General features: G+C 34.5%; 1 protein-coding gene and 1 pseudogene across 2 annotated transcripts in view; both read right to left on the bottom strand.

Moving 5' to 3' along the window:
* RFX7 (regulatory factor X7) overlaps positions 1–27,561 on the bottom strand; it is a 140,937-nt gene that overhangs the window by 64,618 nt on the left and 48,758 nt on the right. For both annotated transcript variants that reach the window (XM_081795869.1, XM_081795868.1), the window contains exon 3: positions 12,728–12,761. In XM_081795869.1, coding sequence (XP_081651995.1) covers positions 12,728–12,761 — 34 coding nt within the window. The remainder of the gene's footprint in view (positions 1–12,727; positions 12,762–27,561) is intronic.
* On the bottom strand, positions 22,381–24,454 carry LOC144616563 (spliceosome-associated protein CWC15 homolog pseudogene; annotated as a pseudogene).

Below are 27,561 nucleotides of genomic sequence, written 5' to 3'. Positions count from 1 at the left end.
TTAAGAGGAGTACAGAGTGTTTTATAGGGTGCATGAAAGCAGGGGCTCTTAAATGAGAAGGTAATGCAGATAGGTTGAACTAGTATATATGTACATATATACATAAATTGCTAACCATTTTCTTCTTTGTCTTCCTTTCATATAGAGGCTAGAAAAAAAAAAATCCTCCATGTTCTAGTTTCCCTTACAGCTAGGAGTACCCAAATGACATTACTCTGGAGTCTGAAGTTTCTGAAGTGGGTTTTCAGAAGGGAAGTAAAGTATCCTAAAATAAAGACAGAACGTCTCTAGAAGAAAGCTCTTTTGCCTTTCCTCCCTTCCTGCCTCACCATTTGGACAAAGGCAGATAAGTGCAGCAGCCATCAATGATGTGACTGGAACAAAAGATGACACAGCAAAAAAACAAAAAAACAAAAAAAACAAAACACCTAGGACTCTGGTGGCATTGTTGAGTTACTGCACCACTCTAGAATGCCTAATTTTGGACTTGTTAGATAACACAAACTCTTATTTCTGTAAGCCACCAATAGGGTTTTCTGTTATCTGCAGCTGAATTCATTCTTAGTAGATGAACAAAACTTTCTGAAAAGGTTTCTGAACCGAGTCCAAAAGAAGGGGCAGGAGTTATCCAAGTGAAAAAAAACCTGAGAAGGGCACAGCTGGCAGAGGAAATAGCATCTACAAAGGCCTGGAGGAAGAGAGAGTATGGAGTGTTGACACCGGCATCTGTTCTACAATATGCACCTTCTGGCTTCTCAGAAGGCTTTAGCCAGGAGATTCCCAACCTTTTCCATCTTCCATTCACGAGGTTTCAGGGATTCAATGCTCTCCTCTCAGTGTTTCCATATGGGCAGCATTCATTTTTAAACGGTATGTTCTGTGATGATGAACATGTGTCTTTAACTAATGTTTAGACTTCTAAAAACAAATTTATGGTAATTTAAGTCAATTAGATCCATATTATCAATTTACACATATAACACCGTCAACTAAAGCTGCCATGTGTGCTTATTATGTGCCAGGCACTGTATTTATACTAATTATCTCATTTAATATTCACAACAACTCTGCGATAGGTACTGTTATTATGTCCTTTGTTACAAAACTGATTTAGGTTAAAATTGTCCAAATTCAAACAGTAATGGTAATATTGGCTGGGGCAAGGATTCAAACTCATGTCTGTTTCATTCTATAGCCTCGGCTCTGAGCCATTCTGCTATACTGGTAAACAGTTTCCTTAGTTTCTGGCTTGTTAGTTCCACTTCATTTGCTTGCGTCCTTCCTGCATCTATGCAGTAAAGTTTTAGTTCCCCATCTGTACTCTGTAAAGGAGAGTGGTGGTGGCTCAGGATGGTTATCTCCTAACAGGAGAGTAGGAAAGGAAGGGGTATATGTAAGTAGAGTAGAACAAGAAAAAAGGGAAAATGTCAGAAAAAGAAAAAATGTTCTTTTCCTCCAAAACAATGAAATAAGTTTCTGTTCTTACTGGCAAACTGTGAAGTAATTCCAAAAAATAAATTTGAATATCTTAGCAAGTTTAAGGTCTCTAAAATGCCTAAAATGAAGGTGGCAACCTTCTTTATATTCTAAATTGCAATGTTTAATAATTGATTAGTTTATGCTCATTCATATACCTAACAAATATGCATTGATCATTGTCATATGCCTTTGCCCATATTATAATGAATATATTCCTACACTTGAGAAGCTAAGAACAAATAAAAACGCTTATTATAATTATCATAGAGATGACTACATAATACCAAGAAAGGTAATTAAAACACAGGATAATATGGGACACAGATGTATCAAACTCAGACCTAAGAAATCACAGATGGTATTCCAGAGGGAGTGATACTTAAGAATCTTAAAACATAAGAAAAAGAAAAAGAAGAAGAAGAAGAGATGGTCTAGACCAGAGTTTTTTCAACTTTAACATTACTAACAATTTTGGGCTGATAAGTATGTTACAGGGTGATGTCTAGTGTTTTGTAGAATGTTTGAACAGCCTTGTCTTCCACCTCCTTGATGCTGGTCGCACATTCTGTTGAAAATCAAAACTGTCTCTAGATATTGTCAAATGTCCCATAGGGGGCAAAAATGCCTCTGGTTGAGAACCATTGCTGCACAACGAGGCCTGAGAACCAGGCCTGCACAATGCAAACTGGTTGCCACTAGTCACATGTAGCTATTTCACTTGAAATTAACTTAAATGGAATAAAAATTCAGTTCTTCAGTCACACTAGCCACATTTTAAGTGTTCCTTAGCCATGTTTTAATGGACAGCACTATTCTAGAGAGTATATATTCTCTTATTTCACAACTGTTCGCTATGCCTTAATGAGAGCCTGTGGAGGGAGTGAAAAAAGGTAAGGTTAAACAAGAGAAGTAAGACGTGAGTATGAAAGGTCTCCCATGACTTAACAAAGAATAATGGGGATCTGGTGAGAGGTGTGAAGCAAGGGTATAAAATAACAGATGCACATTTTATAAAGCTGATTATAATGGTGCTGCAGAGGACAGAATGAAAGTGAAGAGTCTAGAAGCAGAGAAATAGCTGCAGTATTTCTAACAAGTATGGCAACCTGGATTAATGCAGCAGCAGTAGGGACGGACAAAAATGGATCAATTAAGGAGGCAGAATTGATAGGACTTGGTGATTGACCAGATATGAGGTACACTGAGGATAAGAATGAAGAATGACTACCAGGTTTTTAGGATGGATGAATGAGTACATCCACTAAGACAATATGGTACAAAGAATGTTCATGTCCTAATCTTCTCTTTCCAGGAAAACAGTAAATCTGTTACCTTCCATGGCAAAAGGGACTTTGTAGATGTGATTAAGGACCTTGAGATGGAGAGATTATCCTGGATTATACAGTAGGCCCAATGTAATCACAAGTGTTCAGATAAGAGGGAGCCTGAGGGAACTCTGAACACACAAAAAGAGAAGTGTCAAAGTAATGCAGTGTAAGACAGACTTGAGCAGCCGCTACTGGCTTTGAAGACACAGCCATTAAAAGCTAAAAAAGGCAAGGAAACAGATTCTTCCCTACAGCTTTCAAAAGGAACACAGCCCTGATGCTACTTTCATTTTATCCTAGTGAGGCGTGTCAGACTGCTAACCTACAGAACTGTAATAAATTTGTTTTGTTTTATGCCACTAAGTTTATGGTAATTTGTCGTAGCAGCAATAAGAAACTAATACAGGTAGGTTCAGAATTGGGGTATGATACAATGAGATTGGTTCTGGAAAAGAGGAGTTTGAAGTAACTATGGGACATTCTGGTAAACTTGATGGATAGATGAAATCTAGACCTTAAGGTGGGGATGTATAATTAGCAGACATCACCATACTGACATTAATTGAAACCATCAAAGTAGATGAAATCATCATGGGAAAATACAGACAGAATGCAGACAATTCAGGTAGACATGTACTAGAGGTTCTTGAAGGAAACTGGAGAGGAACAGCCTAAGATGTAGCAGGAAAACCAAGATAGTGTGATATCTAAGGAATGAAAAGAATAGGAACGTACTAAATGAGGAAGGTTAGGGAATGATCAACAGTCAAGTGAAAAAGGGTGGTGAAATTAGGGACTGAGACCATTATATTTAGCAATAAGAGACTGACCATTCATGGTCTTCTTGGTAAACACAGGTGTCAGAGAAGTGGTTACTGGAAGACTTGTTGCTGGAGTTGAAGAGTGGGTGAGGCATGAGAATGGGTTTCAAAAGAAAGAAGGAAGACATGGTAGCTAGAGAACGGTTGTGAATTTCAAGAAGGATTTTTTTTAATAGATGAGAAAAGATTAACCATTTAACTTTTAACAGAAAAAGGCTAGTTGAAAATGAGAAAGAAAAAAAAAAAAACCAGGAGAAGAGAATAAAGGAATTCTGAGATAGGAAGGTATGGGATCAGAGCCTAGACAGAGATCAACTTTCAGAAAGGCAGAAAGATAGTTCTACTATTAGGAGAAAAGAGAAGGGATACAATAGGTACAGAAGTGAGCAACTAGTGAGTTGGGGATAAGAAACAGTGTTAATTTTGTGGAATACCTTCACTGTGTCTTCTTATTTTCTCAGAAAAGTAGGAGGTGAGATCATCTGCTGACAGTAAGAGAAGAAATGAGTTTGGGAACTTTAGTTTAAAAGTTTGAAACAGTTTTTGTGGAGAAGAGTAGATGACAGCTCACTAGGAAATGAAGGGGGTTGAAGGGACCTGTACATTTTACTGAATCTTTAAAATATCTATTAATGGACTTATGAATGTGGCCACACAGGAGTACCTGACACCGGAGCACCTTTCCCAGCTTCACCAACTAAAAACCTAAACAAAACATACCCAACAACTGTTTTAGCATAGAACTGTTACATCTGAGAGAAAAGACACAAATAAGATAATTCCATCTGAAGGCAACTTGTGAAATGGTACAAGGAGGGGCAAATCAAGCAGAACATGGCCAAGTACTGATACACTAAAGTGACACAGATCACTATTTGAGAAAGCAAACTACCAAAAGGAAGATACGAAATCACTTCAAAATCTACACAAATCATGTAGATTTGGAATCTACTGCTGAATATTAAACTGTATGAGTACAGAAAAACTCCATGAAGCTGGGTACAGAATCACCAGGGAACTGTATTTGTCTATGACATGTTCAAATTCTGATTAGACAGAATTGAGAGATCTCAGTGAACACCCAAGGAATACAGTATAGACACCAGAAATTATATTTTAGTATAAAAGCTAAATTCTAACATAAATGCCATTATAGATTTGCCCCAACAAAGCTTAAACACAGCAAAGGATCAAACTATCCTACAAGTAATTTAGTTCCTGGCCAAAGAAAGCTTTAATACACTTTAAAGGAAGAGAACAAAACCCACACACTATAAACAAACAAATAAATACTAAATTAAAAATAATTAGATACGCAAAGAAGAAAACATGACCCATTAACTGCAATAAACAAAAAATCAGTAAATAAAACAGACTTAGAGATAATATAATTAGCAAACAAGGACTTAAAAGAAAGTATTATAAATATGCCCAAGGGTTTAATAAGAAGAGAAATGGACAATAAAACAAAACAAAATACCCAAGTAGAATTTCTAGACCTGAAAAATTCAAGATCTAAAACAGATAATAATTCACTCAATGGGATTTAAAGCAGATTAGACACATCAGCAGAAAATATTAGTGAATGTGATAATAAAGAAATATAACCTATCCAAAATGAAAAAGAGAAAAAAAAAAAAACTAAGCATAGCCTTTGTGACCTATTTTGAGTTCCAGGATGGAAGGGGCAATGAAGAATATTTCAATGGCTAGGAATTTTTTTGAAAATTGGTGAAAAATATAAACTCACACATTTGAGGAGCTCAATGAACAAAAAGCAAGACAAAAACAGAGAAAATCATACTAAGGCTATTATAATAGCACCGCTGAAAACCACTAATAAACAATCTTACAAGATATTAAAGGAGAATAAAAAAGAATGTATTACATACAGGGAAACAAGAATAACTACAAACTTCCCAATGGAAACTGTGCAAGCCAGAAGACAGTGAATCACCACTGCTAAAATGATGAAAGAAATACTAGAATTCTTTATTCAAAGAAGTGTCCTTTGAAATGAAGGGCAATTAAAGGATTTTGTTTTCAGATAAACTAAAACTAGGAGAACTAACAGTAGACCTACAAGAAAATAAATGCAAAATCTTATGTGTACACTCAACCATACAAGTAAGCAGTAACAAGATAAAGCTTGTCAGACTGGGTAAGAATGATACAAGTATATGATGTCATCAACAGCAACAACACACTTTGACCATAAAGACCTATAATGCTTAAGAGTAAAAAAAGGGTCGAAAAAGGTATGTCTTACAAGCAAACACCAATTATAAGAGGGGAAGATTATGCAGACAAAGCAGACTTCAAAGCAAAAATATTATCAGAGATAAAAATGGAAACATCATAATAATAAAAGAACCAATTTACAAAGAAGACATAATACTTCTATATATTTATGTCCAATAATAGCTTCAATACATGAAGCAAAATCTGCCAGGATCACAGAGAAAAAAATACTAACCATCACAAGAGAGACATTTTAGTATCCCTCTCTGTAACAGAAATAAGGGGGGAAGAAAAGGATCCCTATATCTTGAAAAAAAAACAACCAACTGGACCTAAGTGTTAGATTAAGAACATTCCATCCAATGACAGTTGAATACACAGTGAAACTTTGGATTGCGAGTAACTTGTTCTGCGAGTGTTCTGCAAAATGAGCAAACATTTCTAATAAATTTTAACTTCATAAACAAGTGATGTCTTGCAATACGAGTACTACATGATGCCCAATGTCACATGTACACAACTGAGCGGATGGCTCTCTCTTTCTCTCTCACTCGCTGTGGGATTGTGGGTGATTGTCTCCCATGCTCGGATGCTTGGTCTCAGGCTGCGGTGTTTGCCGGTCAGTAATTTTTCAGAACACTGCAAGGTGCCCCCAATTGGCACTAGTGTATTTTTTGTCATGTCAAAGCACCTATGGACAGTCCTTTGCTTTTCCACACAAGAGTAACCTTAGGAATGCTTTGCTTCATTGTAGGTCATTGGATAGGTCCCTTGTTAAAGTTGTACAAAAAGAAAAAGATTCCATTGAGCCAAAAGATGGCAGTGATTCTGTTACTGATAGTGAAAGCTATCCTACACAATAACCTCTCTTGTCTCCTTCACACCAGCCACAAAGGTTTCAAAGTTAACTACAGGTTAATTTGCTTATTTTTCTTTATATTTTGTATTTTCTTTATTACTTTATATTATATTACACTACTGTAATCATTTTTATATGAATATTTTTGGATTGTGGAACGAATCATCTGAATTTATCCACTAAGATATATAACAAAAAAGTGTTGATAAATACTCAATTATCTAGGAACTGATCAAGATATATCTAAGTGTCCCATGGGTATAAGAATAAATGAGAATGGAAATATAAAAAAAATTGATAATGAAAACATAACATAATATGAGATACAGCTAAACCAGTGCTTACAGGACAATTTACAGCACTTTAGCTTACAACAGAAAAGAAAAAATGTTTCAAGTTTCCATATTAAGGAGCTAGAAAAATAGGAATAATTTAAAACAGAGGTTAAGCAGAAAGAAAGAAATAATACTTACTAGAAGAGAAACAAAATAGAAAACTGACAAAAAGAGAAAAATCAATAAAGCCAAAACTCAATTCATGTGAAAAGACCAATAAAATTATTAAACCTCTACCTAAACTGATCCAGAAAAAAAGAAGATATAAAGCGCCCTTATCAGGAATCAGAGATAACTGCTACAGATTCTACAGACAATAAAGGATAATAAGGGAACATTATAAGCAACACTACATGAACAATTCAGTAATATAGTAGAAATGAACAAATTCCTTCAAAGACTAAAATACTAAAACTGTATCAAGAATAAACAGAAGAATAGCCCTATAATAATAAAAGAAACTAAGTTTGTAACTAATACCTTTCCCACAGTTTTATTAGTAAAATCTATGAAACACTTAAAGAAATAATAATTTTAAATAGATTGCTTCCGAAAATGGAGAACAGCATTTCCAAACTCATTATATGAAGTCAACATTACCCAGATACCAAAAACAGAAAAAGATTTTACAAGAAAATAGTATTTCCAAAGCCCTAATTAATACAGACAGTACTCTTTAACAAAATGGCAAATCTGATGTAGTAATATATAAAAGTATAATGCAACACATGAAGTACAGAGTATCATGTAGAGTTTATCACAGAAATGCAAGGATTGGTTTCACTTGGGAAAATCAATCAGTGTAATTCACCATGTTAACAGAATAAAGAAAGGAGAATTATCTTGTGATTATTTTGATGAGTGCGGAAAAAGCATTTGATAAAATAAAACATGCATTTGATAAAAAAAAAAACTCTTAGAAAAACAGGAACAGAAGGGAACATTCTCAGCTTGAAAAGAGCATCCATGAAAAAAAGTAGTATTAACATCATATTGTAAAGTGAATGAATGAGTGGTTTTCTTCTAAAACTAGGAACAAGGAAAGGGAATTTACTCTCACCATGTCTATTTAATGTTGTCCTGGAGGTCCTAGCAGAGCAATAAGGTGAATAAAAATAAATAGATGTTTAAAATGAAACATCCTGAGGTGCCTGGGTGGCTGAGTCAGTTAAGCGTCCGGCTTTGGCTCAGGTCATGATCTCACGGTCTATGAGTTCAAGCCTGGCATTGGGCTCTGTGCTGACAGCTTGGAGCCTGGAGCCTGCTTGGGATTCTGTGTCTCCTTCTATATGTGCTCCTTCCCCACATGCACTCTGTCTCTCTCTCTCTCAAAAATATATAAACATTTAGGGGCGCCTGGGTGGCTCAGTCGGTTAAGCGTCCGACTTCAGCTCAGGTCACGATCTCACGTTCCGTGAGTTCAAGCCCCGTGTCAGGCTCTGGGCTGATGGCTCAGAGCCTGGAGCCTGCTTCCAGTTCTGTGTCTCCCTCTCTCTCTGCCCCTCCCCCGTTCATGCTCTGTCTCTCTCTGTCTCAAAAATAAATAAACGTTAAAAAAAAAAATTAAAAAAATATATATAAACATTTAAAAAAATAATATGAATGAAATGTCTTTATTTATGGACAATTTGATTAAGTAGGTAGAAAATCCAAAGGATTCTCCACATAAGCCTCTGAATATAATATATAAACTTAGTATGTTTTCAGACTACAAGGTCTACACAAATATTAGCAATAAAACATTATATAACAAACATTTTTAAATACCATTCATGATAGCATCCAAAGTATTAAAATATTTAGGTCTAAGTTAAGCATAAATAATATAAACCCTATACATAGAAAACTACAAAACACTGTTGAGAAAAATTATAGAAGAACCAACTAATATAAAGATATACCATGCTCAAGGATTAAAAGACTTGTTGTTAAGATGTCAACTGACCCCAAATTGATCTATAAATTCACTGTAATCCCAATCAAAAATCCCAGTCGACTTATGTTTTTTCCTTTTTTTTTGCATCTGACTTCAGCTCAGGTCATGATCTCATGGTTCTTGAGTTAGAGCCCCATATTGGGCTCTGTACTGAGAGCAGGGAGCCTGGAACCTGCTTCAGAATCTCTGTCTCCCTCTCTCTCGGCCCCTCCCCTGCTTGTGCTCTGTCTCTCTCTGTCTCTCAAAAATGAATAAATTAAAAACAAACAAAAAAAAAGAAAGAAATTGACAAATCTATTCTAAATTTCCATGGAAATGCTAAAATCAATGTCAACCATTATATTACCTGATATCAAGCCTTTCTACAAAGCTACCACATAAAAGACAGTGTGGTGACGTCATAAGGAAAGATAAAGCAATGGATGGGAAAAAAGGGGATAGAAAAGGACACACACATGATTATTTTTGACATAGGAGGTGACTGGGAAAGGGTGGACTTTTCAATAAATGGCGCTGGAACAACTGGATATCCATACATATGGTAAAAGATAAAGACTGCAGTTCACCTCATACAAAACACAAATTTAAATCACAATGGTTAACAGAAAAAGACCTAATAGAAAAAGCTAAAATAATAAAATTTTACAAGAAAACATATAAAATCTTTGTGAGAAGGCTGGGGAATCTAGAAAATGAGGTCAGCAAATCCTCCCCTTAAAATAACTATATAATGATATAAACTGTCAAGAAGAACAATTTTAGGGCTTTGGGCACTAATGGCAAACAACATGTTAAGAAATGTTTTGTCATTAAAAACTGAACTTTAGGTACTAATTGTTGAAAGTCTGTGTCATTCTTGCCTGGTCTACTCCCATGACCTATCCCATATGATCCGGACAGTAGTACTGCCAGGATAAGGGTGCTGTGTTTAAATATACACAGGAAAACATGATGACAATGATTCAAATAAAGAGAATTGTAATAAAGACAGAGAAACTAGAACACTGAGAAAGACAATCAGAAAAATGAATAAAGATTCGGAGACTGAAAGGATAACATTAATCATTTCAACATACATGTAATGGAAGCTTTGGAAGGAGAGGGGAATTCAAGGAACAGAAAAATATTTGAAGAAATAATGGCTGAGAACTTCCCCAATCAGAATAATCTATAGATGTGAATCCATCAAATCTCAAGCTAGATAAACACAAAGTGATCCGTACATACACATGTAACACAAAAAGTGTTGAAAGCTAGAGTAAATGGGTGAGCAAACAAGCAAGTGAATGAATTTCAATAAATCTTGGTATGGACCAGAGAAAAAAAACTCATCATGCACATGAAAACAACATGATAAATTACTCACTACTCATCAGAAACAACAAAGGCTAAGGGCAGCAGAATGACATATTCAAAGTGATGGAAGAATAAAACCTGTTGATAAAGAATTATGTTTCCAGCAAAACTATCCTTTATAACCAAAGGCAAATAAAGACATTCACAGAGAAAAACCAAGAAAATTCATTAAAAGCAAACATGCCTTACCAGAAATATTAAACGAAATCTTTTAGACTGAAAGAAATTATCCTTGATTCCTCTTTGTTTCTCTCTGCACATTCAGTGCATAAGCAAGCAAGGTCTATTAGCTTTATATACAAAATAAGCCTTGAATCCATATACTTTTTTTCCATCTTCCACTGCCATCATGGGAGCAAGAGCCTTGAATTTTCATTTCATACTATTCTCCTACTTGAAACCCTTTAATTGGTTCTCTATGTACTGAGAATGAAATCCATACTATTTGCCATGGCCAAATATACCCTATGAAAAAAACTTCTCCCTACCTGAACTTTTCTCTTATCATTCTCTCCTCTCTCTATAAGTTCCAGATCACTGCACTTTGTATTCTGTAAATGTCCCCAACTCCTTCCTGCTTCAGAATCTTTGTACTTATTATTCCCTCTGCCTAGTAAGTGTCACAGGCAAATCATCACACAAGGCTGGATTCTCCTCTCAAATGCCATTTCCTCAGATCATCCAATCTAAATTTACCCTACCCCCATGACTTGCCTCTTTTTGCTTTACAAAAATTTTGTAATGATAAATAGCATTTATCATTATCTGAAGTTATAATGTTCATTTATTTGACTTCATCTAATATATACCTCACTCAATAAATTATAAGGTTCATGAGGACAGAGATCTTACTATCTTGTTCATCAAATATACATAACTTTAAACCTTATGCTAACATATAAACAATTTTGAACTCTTGAAAGATTTTTTAAAAGCCTTTTTCTCATTTAGTATTTTATAAATGTCATATCTTACAAATTCTACCAGTCTTCTTCAAAAGCTGAATAATCCTCCAACACTATCTCAGGTACTGAAAAGAAAGCAGTATGCCATAACTACTGAGTGATAAACAATGAAACTCTTGAGGGTTGGGGCAGATAGGAAATCCTCTGTGGATTGGGTGCAAAGTCATCCCTCCATCCCAAATTACTATCTTCCTAGGTCTTAACAGCACTCTTGAATATGACACTGTGATCAACAGTGAATTCTTGAGAGCAAGGGAATACGTCCTTTTTATTCTGAATCCCATGTATCTAGCTAGCGTTGCTAGACAGAAGGTGTTTAATTATTTTTCCGAAGCGAACAGCATGTTTCTTCATTTATAAAAGGAAGGTAACAAGATTACCTACTTCAGAGGGTTATTGTGAGGCCAATAAAGAAAAAAAGAAGAAGAAAGGGTAAGTGAAAGAAACAAGGAAAAACATCTCCATGAAGTACTTAATCTCAACTATTAGGTTAGAAAAGCACAGGAGAACTGATCAAATTACCACCTCTCCTATGAACTCTTCCCATTTATTCACCTACCTAGAAGCTAATAAGCTAATAATATCATAAGGTCATAATAATTTCATAAGCTAATAACATATTACATACTATTTCAGCACCAGACAGTAAAGATCCTCCCTTTCCCACAAACAAATTAGCTTATAAGGAACATGGAAACCTGAATAAGAAAGTTCTGATGTCACAAAAAACTAGGATGAGGACTAACTACAAGATCACTGGGGAAATCTAACAGTGCAGAGTCACTGAGCATTTTAGAGCCTAGGGAATATTCCATTAGCAGAGATTTCATTAAAGACATCAGTACTATTCCAGTAGCCCCAGTAGCTTCATGTCCTACCCTCACATGTTCAAGAGAGGAGCTAACGAACTACAAATACAATCTTAATTTAAACTATTGTTGTGGTTTTAATTCCTGAAGGCCATCAAACCAAACATGAAAAGTATACCAACAAAAATTAATCCATGAAGCATTTAAAAAGGCTCTCATTTAAATTCATTTTTAAGAGTTCTATTAACTGCAACATAAATTAGAACTATTATCTTGGCTTTAATTCCTAATGTCTAGCAACCTAAATAGGAAAAATGTGCATGCTATCAACAAAACTAAACCATCAAACATCTTAAGCAAAAGCCAGTAAGCTTCAAAAACACGCAACAGCCTCAGGTTGTGATTTCATTATTGATGAGATATAGGAAAGTATCTACATAGCTTGTAGCCAGTTCACCAATAGGGTTGTAATTGAATGTCAAATTTTATTTGCTAAAATTGAGTTATGTTTAAAATAAATATTTACTCAAGAATAATATATTTGATATAGTGGAAAAGGCTATTACAAAAGAACTTTAATATTAGTTATTTTACTTACCAAAATGCAGTCCACTTTAGATTGTACAGTTTTGCTAAAAGAAAAAGAAAGTTAGGTTAATAAAAATGATAAATTTATTAAATATTTGAAATAGTAAAACTCTTTTTTAACATTAGGCATAATACCCTAAAACTGCATCTTTCACAAAGCATAACATACATCTATTTCCCATTCACTGTACTAAATTCAGCCCTAAAGCATGATCAAAATATCTTGAGTTCACTGCTACAGTCAACCTATTACTGTTACAATGTATCATTCTAACAGATGTTTTGAATAAACAATTAAGTTTTTAGAGACATACTAAAATGCAGATATGTATTATTATACATAGAAATAGGACAGAGAGTTTATAATGAATTATGATTTTTATTCAATGCCTGCCACTCTGGAAAATGACTTGTTTGGCATTTAAAAGCCATAATGGTGTAATATTATCTGTATTTCTAAAGACTTGTTATAAAGTAGATTCTCTTGTCCTCTTCTCCCTCCCATTCACACATATGTACGCTCGCTCATGCACAGGCACACAGCCTAGGGAAAGGAATCCGTAGACATAAAAGTAGTAATAAAGATTAACTACTATGGTAATAAATTGGAAGGGGATAATGTATTTAGCAATAAATAATCCATTAAAAAAATCAAATTAAAAAAAGAAATAAATAATCCAAATAAAGGCACTATACATCAATTTAACTGAGCCACTGAATAAGTGAATTATTAATATGGAATACAAATGAAGTCAGTATAAAATAATTTAACTGTCATCTGAATTTTGTTATAACACATTAAAGTTCAAATGCAATGAAATCACATATAAAGTTCAGAGATAGTTTATATCTTAAAAGATGTTATAAACAAAATTATCTCTCATAAAAGATTCTAGTCAATTAAATGTAAAAAAATGGTTATTTGCCTCTTTATACAGCTATGCAGTTAATCTATAGAGTAAACAATCAACATTTAAATTTCATTACAGTCAATGCAATCAATAACCTCAAAATTTTTCATTTGTATTGAGATTTCAAATTTCACGTTTTAAAGAATAAAGTATGACTTAATTTAGTTCAGTTGCAAAAATCAGAATGACTAAAAAGAACAAGAAAAGCAAATGATACCTCCACTTAAGAGGAAATGAAATCCCCTTCCCACAATCCCACGGAAGACTTTTTAGAGGTTTTTAAATCTTTTGGGATTTGTATAGTTTATAACACATTAGCAGCTAAAGTGTGCTATTTTTTTTTCTCTTCTTAGTAACTCCCACAATTTCCCTGAGATAAGAGAGTAATCCACAGATTAAGAATTGCTCCTAAAAAATAAAGAATCCAAACACTGTTCACCACATTCTTCTAAACCCCCAACATTTCCTGTCTAAAGTGTTACCGTAACCTAAACGGTCTCCCTCCTTCTTTCCTTAACACCTCCCCCTCCTTGCCCCAACAACTCTGTGGGCTATTGTCAACAAAATGGCCAGAGTCATTCTTTGTCCAAACCACATTAGTCCTTCCCTCCAGTCTTGATCATGGCCAACAAAGCCCCGGATGACCCAGCCTTCAGCTAGCTTTCTAATCTCATCTCCTATTATTCCTCTGTTCCTCATTCATTCAGCTCCTGCCACACTATCCTCGGTGCTATTTTCTCAAGGCTGGTGCAGGGCCTTTGTACTGGCGTTTTCTGTCAGCTTCTAAGACTTTTCTCCCATATGGCTATCTGTTCATTTTTTTCATAACTTTGCTAGATGTTATCATTTACAGATAGTTCTTCCCTGACTTTCCCAGATAAAATATTCTCCATCACTCTCCTCCTTGCTCTGTTTCACTTTTCATTATTGCACTTACCACCAGTCATTTTATATTTTTATTAGTTTGTCACCGGCTATCTTCCTTGACTAGAATTTAACTCCATGAAAGCAGGCTTTATCTGTTTTGCTCCCTGGGGTATTATAATCTGGCACATGTTAGGTGTTCAATAAAATCTGTTAAATGAATAAATGACAAAAACATTCAGTCCCCCATATGAAGAAAACTCTTTGGAAAGACGGATCACTTAAAAAAGGGTTTGTAGAGAAATTAATATAAAATTGAAAATGTGTTCATTTTTAAAGCATCACTCTAGATATACTCCTCTTCTATCAGAAACCTGCTCTACAGGATATCTGAAGAGGATGACTATGTCTTCTTATCACAAACAATTTGGTAAATCGCTAAAAATTATGTATAAAAGATAGCCTTTCAAAGAATAAACTTGAAAAGTAAAGTGAAAGTGCTTCTAAGCTAGATATGAACCTTGGCAATCACCTGACCTAGCCTTTTGATGATTTTTTATCTCATACTTAACACAAGCATAATAGAAGGATATAGATTTTTAGTCCCCTTTGATCTTCTGTCCAGTCTCATATCATACCTCACTACTTTCCCAAAGACAACTTATTAATCTGATGTGTAACTTTCCCAGTTGATATTTCAATATTTGTATGAGATACACAAATATCTACAAGCAACATACACTGTTGTTCCAAGAAGCTTTTACATGTTTATATAAATGCCCTTACATTATACACACACACACACACACACACACACACACACACACATATATATATTCTGCAACTATCTTTTTTCATTCAACATTATTTTGAGATCTACAGTTTGATGAAATGCATTCATTTTTTATAATGTCTGAAAAGTATTCCAGTGGATGAATATATCAAATTTATTCATCCATTTCACATTTACTGAAAGCCAGTTATGTACTTTCCAGTTTTTCTACAATGTTGCAATAAACTTTGTACATGTCTCCTTGTGTACACATGTGAAAACCTCTCAGTTATAAATTCAGAAGTTAATTTTCTGGGTCTCATGGATGTATCTATTCAGTTTTATTATATATTACCAAATTCTTCTCCCAAGCAGTAATATTCATTTATATTTCCATCAGCAGTATATGATAATCCCTATTTTCCTATTAAATTGCACAAATAAATTCCATTTATACATGACATATAATACATATATTAAATACTTATTCTAAGGAATATAAATTTTTAAAATTTATCATTTCCCAATTTCTAGCAATACTGTGTACCTTGTCACCTGCTTACTGGCCATATAGGTTCTTTCCTCTGTAAATTGCTGGTTCATATTCTTTACCCATTTTTAAGGGAGTTGACTATTTCTTATTAAATTGTTGTAGTTCTTTATACATTCTGGACACTAATTCTCTTTTACATATACTTAACTTTGTTAATGATGCATTTTAATGACATCTTACTAAAGTTAAAATTTTTGATTTAGTCAAATTTATCAATTTTTTTCCTTTATGATTATGTTTTTTATCTTAAGACATCCTACCTAAAGTTTTTTTAATGTTTATTTATTTATTTATTTATTTATTTATTTATTTATTTAGACCGCTTGCTCATGTGCACATATGAGCAGGGGAAGGGCAGAGAGAGAGGAAGAGAGAATCCCAAAGCAGGCTTCACACTGGCAGTGTAGAGCCTGATGTGAGGCTTAATCTCACGCTCGATCTCACAAACTGCGAGATCATGAAAGAGCTGGATGCTTAACTGACTGAGCCACCCAAGTGCCCCCTATCTAGTTTTAAAGACATATTTCATTCTAAAATTTTTGAAGTTAGCTTTTCAATTGTGATCTTTATTCAAATTAGAATTTATTCTTATGCATGGTATGGTATGTGTGTGTATATATAAATATATATATATTTATATATATACACACACACATACACACTCTTTTTGGCAAGCCAACTGTACCCTATTTTATTATGCCAAGTTTTCAAGTGAGCTTGAACCTACTTGTGGCTTTTTTTCTATTTTATTATTAATCTATGTGTCTATCTCTGAGTCACCACTCCAAGTTTATTAGTGCTTTAAAAATTAGGTCTAGTTATTCCATGACCCTCCTTGACCATATTCATAACAGCCTTGGTAAGTCTTGGGCCTTAAAATACTCTAAGTGATTTTTTCGGTTTTTTCAATTCCACAAAAATCTTGCTAAGATTTATACTGAGCTGTACTGAAGTTATAGATTGAAGTGGGAGAGCTAATTCATAATTTGGATTTATTTTTGTCTGTCTTAAAAAGTTCTTATAATTTTCCCTATATCTTTCGTTAGAAAAAGTCCTAGCTAGTTTATAGATGAATTATACCATGTACCATGAATTATAACTTTTTTTATTATGTTTTCTAATTGGTTCTTGCTAATGTACATGCTGATGTGCACAAAACTGTTAGTTCTATGCTGACCTTGTATCGAGAAACCTTCCTGAACTTATTAGCTCTAATAGTATGTAGAATCTCTTATAGATAATTTCACTTACAATTAATGAAAATGTTTTTCTTCTTTTTCTGTCTTTATGCTTCTTTTTCTCCTCCTTTCTCTTAAATAATTACATCAGCTAAAATCTCTAGTCTAATGGTAAAGAGTGCAGTGACAGCAGACATCCTTGTTCTGTTTCCAATTCTTATTTCAAAGTTTTAATATGATATACTGTGATATTCCATTTAGGGTATATTTTATACTTTCCTACAATATTCCTAAATATGTGATGCTTATTTGATTAAAAGAAAATAACGCTTCAATTTTCTAATGTCCTGCTTCAGATAATAACAAGGTAACTTCCCACATACAACAATGATATACTGTGGACTACATATAAAAACAAACATTAAAGTTAAAGAGAGTGACCAAAAGCAGGTGGCAACTGGAGGGAAGGCATCCTTAAAAGAAGGGAACTGCACTGGGTAGGATATATATTTATAAGGCTGTTGCCTGAGGCCTCTTACCCCCCATGCAGCACTGAGCCCACAAGAATGAAGCAGAAACCTGCTGTCTTGCCAGCTGAGGAGCAGAGGACAATATCTGGGATTGCCAGAGCTACTATAACATGAAAGATGAAATCCCAGAAAGGAAGGTGTCACAAAATTTTTATGTAAACTATGCCCAAATGTTTGGCTTCTTCTGGGAAAGACAGCAAGGCTTCCAGAAAAAAGTAACAGCTGGAAGGTGGAAAGACCTGAGCTGAGCCTTCTTGCTGCCGCCTATTATAGGAGCAATGTTGGCATTTGAATCCAGTGTACCGGGATAAAAAACAAAAAGAAAACCCAAAAGACAAAACACCCACAACACTCAGAGAAAAATAACAGAATCCAAAGCCTACAACATATCACCGACAATGTCTATTACACAAGCAAAATTTACCAGAAAGAAGAAACAGGAAAAAGAGACCCATACTCAAGATAAAAAAGCAGCTCACAGAAACCAAATCCTGAATGATCTACATGTCAGAATTAGTAGGCAGGGATTTCTAAGCAAATATTACAAATATGTGCAAATATTTAAAGGAAAATATGGTCATAAGAATGTATACATGGTGTGGAGGGCAGAGAATCTCAGCTGAGAAATGGTAGTTATGGAAAAGAACCAAATGGAAGTTCTAAAACTAAAAAAAAAGTACAATGTCTAAAATGAAAAATTCATTGGATTACCTTAAGAGATCAGACACATCAGAAAAAGGGTCACTAAACTGGAAAATAAATCAATACATCTTACTGAATCTAAAGGAGAAAGAAAAAGATTTTCAACATAATAAACAGAGCTGCAGAGATTTGTAGTACAACTACAAATGTGGTCTAACTATGTGCAGCCAGAGAGGAGAGAGAATGGGACAGAAAAATATCTGATAAATGACCAAAATTTCCCCAAACTGGGTAAAAAACACAAACTTACATATCCAAGCTCATCAAACTACAAGCAGGATAATCACTAAGAAAACCACACATGGGATTATCATAGTCAAAGAGATGAAAATGCAAAGATAAAAAGCAAATTTTGAAGGCAGCCGGAGTACAGTTAACATTAAATGTGGTAAAAAAAAAAGTGGTATGAACGATAGCTGACTTCTATATAGTGAAGTGATTTGTAACAGAAGTACTAAAGGAATTCAAGAGACAAAGGAAAATCCTTTCAACAAATGCTGATGGAATAACTGTATGTATCTATAAACAAATAAACATAATTCATTCTACACCTAAATTTGAATTGGAACTTAAAATTAACTATAACAATTTAAACTATAAAGTGCTTAGAAGAAATCACAAATTATTATGTCCTAAAATTATACAAAGATGTCTTAGGACACAGAAGCAATAACCTTTAAAAAAAAAAACAAAACTAAATTAGATCCCATCAAAATGAAAATCAACTTCTATTCATCAAAAGACATCAATTAAGAAAATAAGCCACCAACCAAAAACAGTATTTGCAAAACCTATACCTAACAAAAGACTTATGTTTGGAATATGTAATAAATTCCTTCAACTCAACAGTAAAGCCAATTAATAAAAAAGCAAACAACTGGAATAGTTTACACACACAAAAAAAGGATATACAAATGTCCAATAAGCATACAAAAAGATGTTCAATATCAGTAATCATCAAGGAAATGCAAATCAAAATCATAATGATATACTATTATATACTCACTAGGATGGCTAAAATCAAAAATACTGAAAACACCAAGAAGTGGCAAGAATTTGGAGCAAGTGCAACTGTCATACATTTCTGATGGAAATGTAAAAGGAAAAACCACTTTGAAAAATTTGGTAGTTAAATATAAACCTATGTTTCAATGCAACAATTCTACTCCTAGGTATTTATTTAAAAGAAATGAAACTATTCACAAAACAGTCTTTTACAATAATGTTCACAGCATCTTTAGTCACAATAGCCCCAAACTGAAAACAATCTAAATGGCAGTCAATAGAAGAATGGATAAAAATGTGGTATATTCATAGTACTTAGCAAATTAAAAAAAAAAAAAAGACTTATATATACATACAAACACATAGATGAATCTAGTAGATATTATACTGAGCCAAAGACACCACCCGGAAAAGTTCACTCTGTACAATTCCATTTATATGATGTTCTAGCATTGGCAAAATCAATCTATGGTGAAAGAAAAATTAGAAAAAGTGGATGTCTTAGGATGAGGGTGGGGTTGGCTTGGATGGAGGACGTATGAACTCTTTTTGCCCCATCTGCCCTTTACAGGAAAGAATTTTGCCCTTCAGCTGCTGGTAGTGCTTCCAGCAGAAAGATCTCTCTTGTCTGGGGGGTGTCTATGCTGAAGAAAACTTCACTCCCCAAGTCATATCTCCTTCCAGGAACAGCCCAAACCCAGAGACTGATCAACATGGGGATATAAAGGCCCAGTTCCTTACTCCACCTTGGACCAACTCTGATGGATGATTCCAGCTTCCAAATACTCCAGCACTACACTTTAATTTTCCCTCTGCCTTCTTCCATTCTTTCCATAGATGTGAATCTCAAGAGCATTCCCTAATGAAGTGATTCTTAAAATATAATTCTTGGACTACCATCACCTGGGAGTAGTTACAAATGCAAACTTGTGGGCCCCACTCTAGACCTATTGAATCAGAAAGCAGAAGCCCCAATCACCTATAAAAAGTTTCTAAGCCTTTCTGGCTCACTCTTAAATATACTCAAATAGTTACACAATTGGGGGAAATCCCTAATATGAAAATCAGAACATTCCTGTTAAAAAGAGGGCATGAAACCCCTACTAGAAGGCTATGCAAGAAGAAAAAAATATAACCAAATCTTCACAAAGGTAAGGAACAAAAACTGGATACTATATATACATTTTAAAACACAGAAATAAAAAGTGATGTCTTAAAATCAAAATGATTGGGCTGGATATTTTCCGTTTGCCAGAAAATCCTTCCAGATCCAGTTCTCATCCTTTGCAATAACCCAGGAGGCTGGCCTCATGCACTGTATCTATATGGCTCCCTTCTTTGGTTTCCAGTGAGCCAGTATCAGTCACTGGAAGGAGATAAGAGAGCAAAAGAAGAGACAGGAGGTATTTATTCCTTTTGGCTTTCTCTCTGACAGGCAATGAGTTTAGTTGTTGGGGAACTTCTGAACAAATCTTAAGACCTTTTTGAACTCATTGAGCCATAAGCATCAAAGACTTTGGTCAAAAATGAAAAATATATAAAAATTTAAATTAAAAAGTCTTGAACTTATAAAACAAGAAATGGTATTATCTGTGGATATATTTAGAATTAACTTATAATTACTTTTTCTATTATTTTTCCTATTTAAGAAAATTTTTCAGAAACAGGAAAAATATACATAAAAATACATTCACCACTCTAATAATGAACCACTGATGCACATTTGAGCATTTTTAAAAAGGTAGATAGTATAGTTCTTCATTTTTATTTTTGAATAAAACCATTTCATTAATTTTATCGACGAATAACTTATGTTCAAATGATAATATGTTTAACATGAATATTTTTCTATGTTTTTTGACATTTTCTAAATTGTTGATAATTTATTAGATTTCAAATGCATCAAACTTCTGGTCTCACTGTTTTCTTAAAAAAATTGTTAGTTTTGTAAACATTTTAAATAGTATCAATCTGGTAATTGGTATTAGACAAAAATAACACAATATCAGTATCACAATTTTGCTGTGGTATTATAACTACTAAGGTTAGGGAACATGCTAATCATTCATCTGCCCCATCTTTCAGTTTAAGCTTTGCACGTCAAGTCAGATCAACACAATGTTACGAAGTAAAAACCTTAAACCTAGACCTATAGAGTAGGAAAAAGAAGGAAACACACCAGCAAGAAGAGCTTATACTAATTTAAGGAAGAGAGATACAGCTTGAGAAAGCATATTTTGTTTTCCCTAAATTGAATTAAAAAGTGAAGCTGGAAATAACTTCTTACCTCGTGCTAGTGGGGTTATACAAAAGAGACAGTAATTTTAGAAAGTAGATGTTAAAAAAAAATTAGTCTAAGCCTACTTTACCCACAGAAACACTTAATAAAAATAACCATGTAATATTCTCTTTTCTTCAGACTTAAATATGATACAATAAATTAGCAGTCATGGGCCAAACATACACCGAATATAATACTCTGTAAGTAGTAGTATGCCTGAATGAACATTTAGAGACTGCTTGCTAGAAACATTTCAGAGACTGTTTCTCCAGTTTCTACAAATTGTTTATAAACTATTTATTACAGATAATATCATATTAAGAGACTCTCACTCATCTCTCTAACAACAGGTTTGGCCTCCATCCAAAAGTTCAATATTTTTTCTACATTTATGTAGAGTCTCCAAGTCAGAATTAAAAGTGAATCACAGTTCCTAAATATCTGATTCAAAATTCTTGTGTTGCAGAAATTGTGATTTATGAATGCTAGATATTAGACTTCACTCATGGAAAATCTGAGGTAGGTGAGGTACAGTGTAATATATCAACTGTAAGAAGCTCTTGCATTCTAGCCTTGTCAGGACAAGTCAAACTCTTTGTTAGCTTCCTCTTCCTGTAAAATAATTAATTCTATTAAAAATATATTGACTTCAGATCCTTTTTGTAGATTATGACTCAACTCACAGTCATCAAAGTAAAAGACAGTTTTGCCTTATACTTATCTATAATGAATGTGAAGAATTTTAGTTTGCTCAAATGAGAACAAACAAAATTTCACATTTTAAAAAATAACCACAGTAATAGTGGCTAATTCTATAAAGTTTGAAAGGTAAAATATTTTTAAAAAGCAACCTACCCTTAACACCATCATTCAGAAATATTTATTTATATACTTACTATGTCTTCTTAAAAATAACTGGGATCTGTTGGTGAGGACGTGGAGAAATTGGAACCACTGAATACTACTGACGGGAATGTAAGACCGTACAGCTGCTGCAGAAAGCAGTTTGTTCCTTCCTCAAATAACACAGAATTACCACAAAGCCCAGCAAGTCTACTCCTAGGTATATACCCAAAATGAAAATGAGTATTAAAATAAAAATGTGCACATAAATATTCATAGACACATTATTCATAAGAGTCAAAAGGTGGAAACAGCCCAAATGTCCATCGACAGATGAACAAACAAAATGTGGTACATCCATATAATGGAATATCATTCAGCCACAAAAAAGAATGAAGTACTGATCCATACTAAAACATGGTTGAATCTTGAAAATTTTATATTTAGAGAAGGCAAACATAAAAGGTCATGTATTGTAAGTTATAATGTATATCCAAGAGTATCTACATCCACAGACATAGAAAGCAGACTGGTGGTGGCCAGAGGTTGAGGGGACAGGAAATTGGGGAGTGACTACTTAATTACACTCATATGGGGTTTCATTTTGAGGTGATGAAATATTTTGGAACTAGACAGAGGTGATGGTTACAAAGCCTTGTAAATATAAAAGTACTAAATGTCACTCAATTGGGCATTTTAAGTGGCTAATTTTAGATTATGTAAATTTTACCTTAATGAAAACCAAATTGTGATCATAAAACTAAGAAAAACTCACCTAGATACTACACAACCTAATCAACGAAGTACCAATGTTAATTTTTATAACCCAAAATGCTTTTGATCATTTACATTTTACAGTCTTTAAGCAAGCACATAAAACTGTAGTATTTAATATATTTCTGCATGAACATTTTGTGAAATTTAGATGACAATGTATCATTTACAAATCTTTTGTCTTCTGATCATCTATACCTTTTGCACAATTCTTGAAAACAACACCATCATCCCACCTTCTTTTAACTTTGAAATTGGCCTGAGGCTGGAATGGGCCAGTGAGATTAAGCAAGAGGGTTTCCACTCCATGTTTTTCGTACTTATTCTTTCCTCTTCTGCCTTCTATTCTTGTTCCTTCCTGGCCTGCTCTTCATCAATTAAAAAAATTTTTCTAGTTCTGCAAGAAGAGCTGAAGTATCACATCATCACTCTCTTCTTCATAATTTTCATCTTCATCTTCCTCGTCTGTTAGAGTATCATCTGCATCAAGGCTGCAGGAGGTATCTGGTCTCATCAAGGCATTTTTTTTTTCCAAAAATTTTTATTGTTTATTCTTGAGAGAGAGACAGAGAGAGGGAGGGAGACACAGAATCCGAAATAGGCTCCAGGCTCTGAGCTGTCAGCACAGAGCCCAACATGGGGCTTGAACTCACAAGCCGTGAAATCATGACCTCAGCTGGAGTCAGATGCTTAACAGTCTGAGCCACCCAGGCGCCCCACCAAGGCGTTTTTGACATTGAAAAGGAGGTTGTATGTTCTCATGTCAGATGATCTCTTTTTCTCTCTTATAGTAGCTCTGTCTCTCCCTTCTTGTCTGTCCTGCAGCCATGGTTCTGAACTTCTTCAGGGGCATACTGAGTAGTTTGTCTGTATTTTATCTTTGTATGAGAGGTTCTCTACTTGAATATTGCTTTAAGAGGTGGTTCAAATCACCTTCTCCTTCTCCTCGCCCACTTCTTGCAGGTTCAAAAGCTGGTCTAGCCGCTGTTGTCATCTTTTCTAATTGGCAGAGGTCTGATGTAGCAACCTCTGGAAATCATACAGACACCATTATGGCATCCTCCTTTACTGTGAAGTTTGTTCTATGCTTTATAGAATGTTTGGCGTTACTGGATGATGCCCACTTGACAACCAAAAATGCCCTACATATTACCACATGTCCCTAGTTGAGAGCTACTGCTCTAGAAAGTAGAGAACAAAGTCATTCATACATTATGTGTCAACTCACACATAAGAAGTTCCCTAATAAGTGCTCTACAAACGAGTTACTTCAAAAGTTCAAACTTCATTAGGTATGAAAAATGAACTTCTTGCCTTTTTTAAAAAAAACAAGGTACTACAAGCATTTGTTAATTTTATCATAAAACTCACTTTGTTGTTCAGAAAATTAAAACTAATTTCAACTAGAAGAATTAATTCTATTACCAGGTAACTTTTGCCTACTATTTAATTACTCATATTATTAAAATTAAGCTTTCAACTTCTTACTGACATTTTCCCATTCACTGAGTTAGTATCTTTTCTATTACTTTTTGAAATTACCCAGTTGCAAATATATAGTAAAGTTATAGAGAATAATATAATACACATGTTCCTGCCAGCCAGTTTGAACAAATCTGAACATTTCCCCCACCTTTTTTTCCCTTAAGGAAGAAAACTTTATGGATAAAACTGAAGCCCCTCTGGGCTCTTTTCCAATTTCATTTCACAATTCCTTTGTTGGTGCAGACTACTATCCAGAACTTCTTGGTTACCATTCCTATGAATGTTTATATTTTTATGACAAATATTCAGTACACTAGTCCCCCCTTACCTGTGGTTTCGCTTTCCATAGTTTCAGTTACCCAAAGTCAACCACAGTCCAGAAACAGAAGATCTTCTTTTGATGTATAATCAGAAGGTCATTAGTAGCCTAGCTCTATGTCATGATAGCTATATCATTCACTGCACTTCATCTCATCGTGTAAGCATTTTACCATATCACATCACTATAAGAAGGGTGAGTACAGTAAGGTATTTTGAGAGACCACATTCACATAACTTTTATCATATTGTTATAATTGTTCTATTTTATTAATGTATGTCATTAATTTCTTATTGTACCTAACTTATAAGTTAAGCTTTATCATAGGTATGTACATATGTATGTATGTATGTATGTATGTATGTACATATAGGCAAAAACATAGGTAGTATATCCATGGTTCCAGGCATCCACGGGGTCTTGGAACATATCCCCTGTTGGATGGGGGGTTGGGGGGGACTGCTATATGTCACTAAACGATATGAAGCAGCTTTGTTTACTTTATAAACATGGAATTATGATGCATGTATCATTCATCCCCCTTTTACTTACTAGGCCTTAGAAAAAGTATATCTATTTTGATTCATTCTAGTTTATCCATTTTAACTGTTACACAGTGCTATGGATTGAATTATGTCCCAATCCTCAATACCTCACAATGTGAATTTATTTGATGACAGAGTCTTTACAGAAGCAATCAAGTTAAGATAAATCAATCAGACATGTGGGTGTGCTCAAATCCAACGCCACAGCTATGCTAATAAAATGGGGAAATGCAGACACAGAGACACCCATGAAAGGAAGATGATGTGAAGAGATATGGGAGGTGGCCATCTACAAGCCAAGGAAAGCAACCTAGAAGATCCTTGCCTCATAACCCTCAGAAGGAATCAACCCTGCTAACACCTTGATCTTGGAATTCTGGCCCCCAGAACCGCAAGAAAATAAATTTCTGTTGTTTAAGCCACCTACTCTATGGTACTTTGTTACAGCAACCCTAGGAAACTAATACACATAGTATTGAACATACTACTTTTTATTTGTACACCCTTCCACTGAAAGACTTATGGGGTTTCCAGCTCTATACTATAACACACAACATCCCAACAAACATTTGGCACACAGATCTTGCTATGCACATTGCAACACTTTCTCTCAGACAGGCTTATATACAAACATACATAAACAAACCTTGCAGAAGAATTCTGGTATGTTTATCTTCAACTTTCTAATTATTGCTAAATTGCCCTTTAAAGTATTCTCCAAAAGCTGTGTAAGAGAATAATTTCTCTATCCTCTGCAAAATCTGGTAATGACGGACTTTTTCCAATGTGATGTGTGTGAAATATTTCATTGTTTTAATACGTACTACTCTATTAGTGAAGTTTAACATCCTTACATGTTTATTGCCTACTAAGCTCTTCTTTTAAATACTTATTTTTGACAGAGAGAGAGAGAGAGAGAGAGAGAGAGGCAGGCGAGTGGGAAAATAGCAGGGAAAAAGGGGGAAGCAGAATTTGAAGCATGTTCCAGGCTCTGAGCTGGCAGCAGAGCCCGATGCAGGGCTCAAACCCAGGAACCATGGGATTATGACCTGAGCTGAAGTCCGATGCTTAACTGACTAAGCAACCCAGGTGCCCCTGCCCTCTAGGCTTTCTTATGTGTACTGCCTACTCATATCCTTCACCATTTTTCTACTTTGCTGTTCGCTATTATTCTTATAATAATATTATTTATAGGAGTCCTCTTTATACTTTTATACTAATCCTTTGCCAATTATTTGAATTACAAGTATTTTTTCCTCATCTGCAGCTTGTTTTTCTTTTTATGGTGCCACTTTACAAAAAGCTTTAATTTTATTTTTTTTAATTTTAATTTTTTGATTTAACTTTTTTATTTTTTAAAATTTACATCCAAATTAGTTAGTATACAGTGAAGCAATGAGTTCAGTAGATTCCTTAATGCCCCTTACCCATTTAGCCCATGCCCCCTCCCACAACCCCTCCAGCAACCCTCAGTTTGTTCTCCATATTTATGAGTCTTTTTTGTTTTGTCCCCCTCCCTGTTTTTATATTATTTTTGTTTCCCTTCCCTTATGTTCATCGGTTTTGTCTCTTAAAGTCCTCATATGAGTGAAGTCATATGATTTTTGTCTATTTCTGACTAATTTCCCTTAGCACAATACCCTCCAGTTCCATCCACGTAGTTGTAAATGACAAGATTTCATTCTTTTTGACTGCTGAGTAATACTCCGTTGTATATATATACATTTTCTTTATCCATTCATCCATCGATGGACATTTGGGCTCTTTCCATATTTTGGCTATTGTTGATAGTGCTGCTATAAACATGGGGGTGCATGTGTCCCTTCGAAACAGCACACCTGTATCCCTTGGATAAATGCCTAGTGGTGCAATTGCTGGGTCGTAGGGTAGTTCTATTTTTAGTTTTTTGAGGAACCTCCATACTGTTTTCCAGAGTGGCTGCACCAGCTTGCATTCCCACCAACAATGCAAAAGAGATCCTCTTTCTCTGCATCCTCACCAACATCTGTTGTTGCCTGAGTTGTTAATATTAACCATTCTGACAGGTGTAAGGTGGTATCTCATTGTGGTTTTGATTTGTAA

The sequence above is a fragment of the Panthera onca genome, chromosome B3 (assembly GCF_046562875.1).
Source record: "Panthera onca isolate mPanOnc1 chromosome B3, mPanOnc1 haplotype 2, whole genome shotgun sequence".
Classification (NCBI taxonomy): domain Eukaryota; kingdom Metazoa; phylum Chordata; class Mammalia; order Carnivora; family Felidae; genus Panthera; species Panthera onca.
The sequence above is the reverse complement of the archived record's forward strand: the minus strand, read 5'-3'. Positions and strand labels throughout refer to the sequence as shown.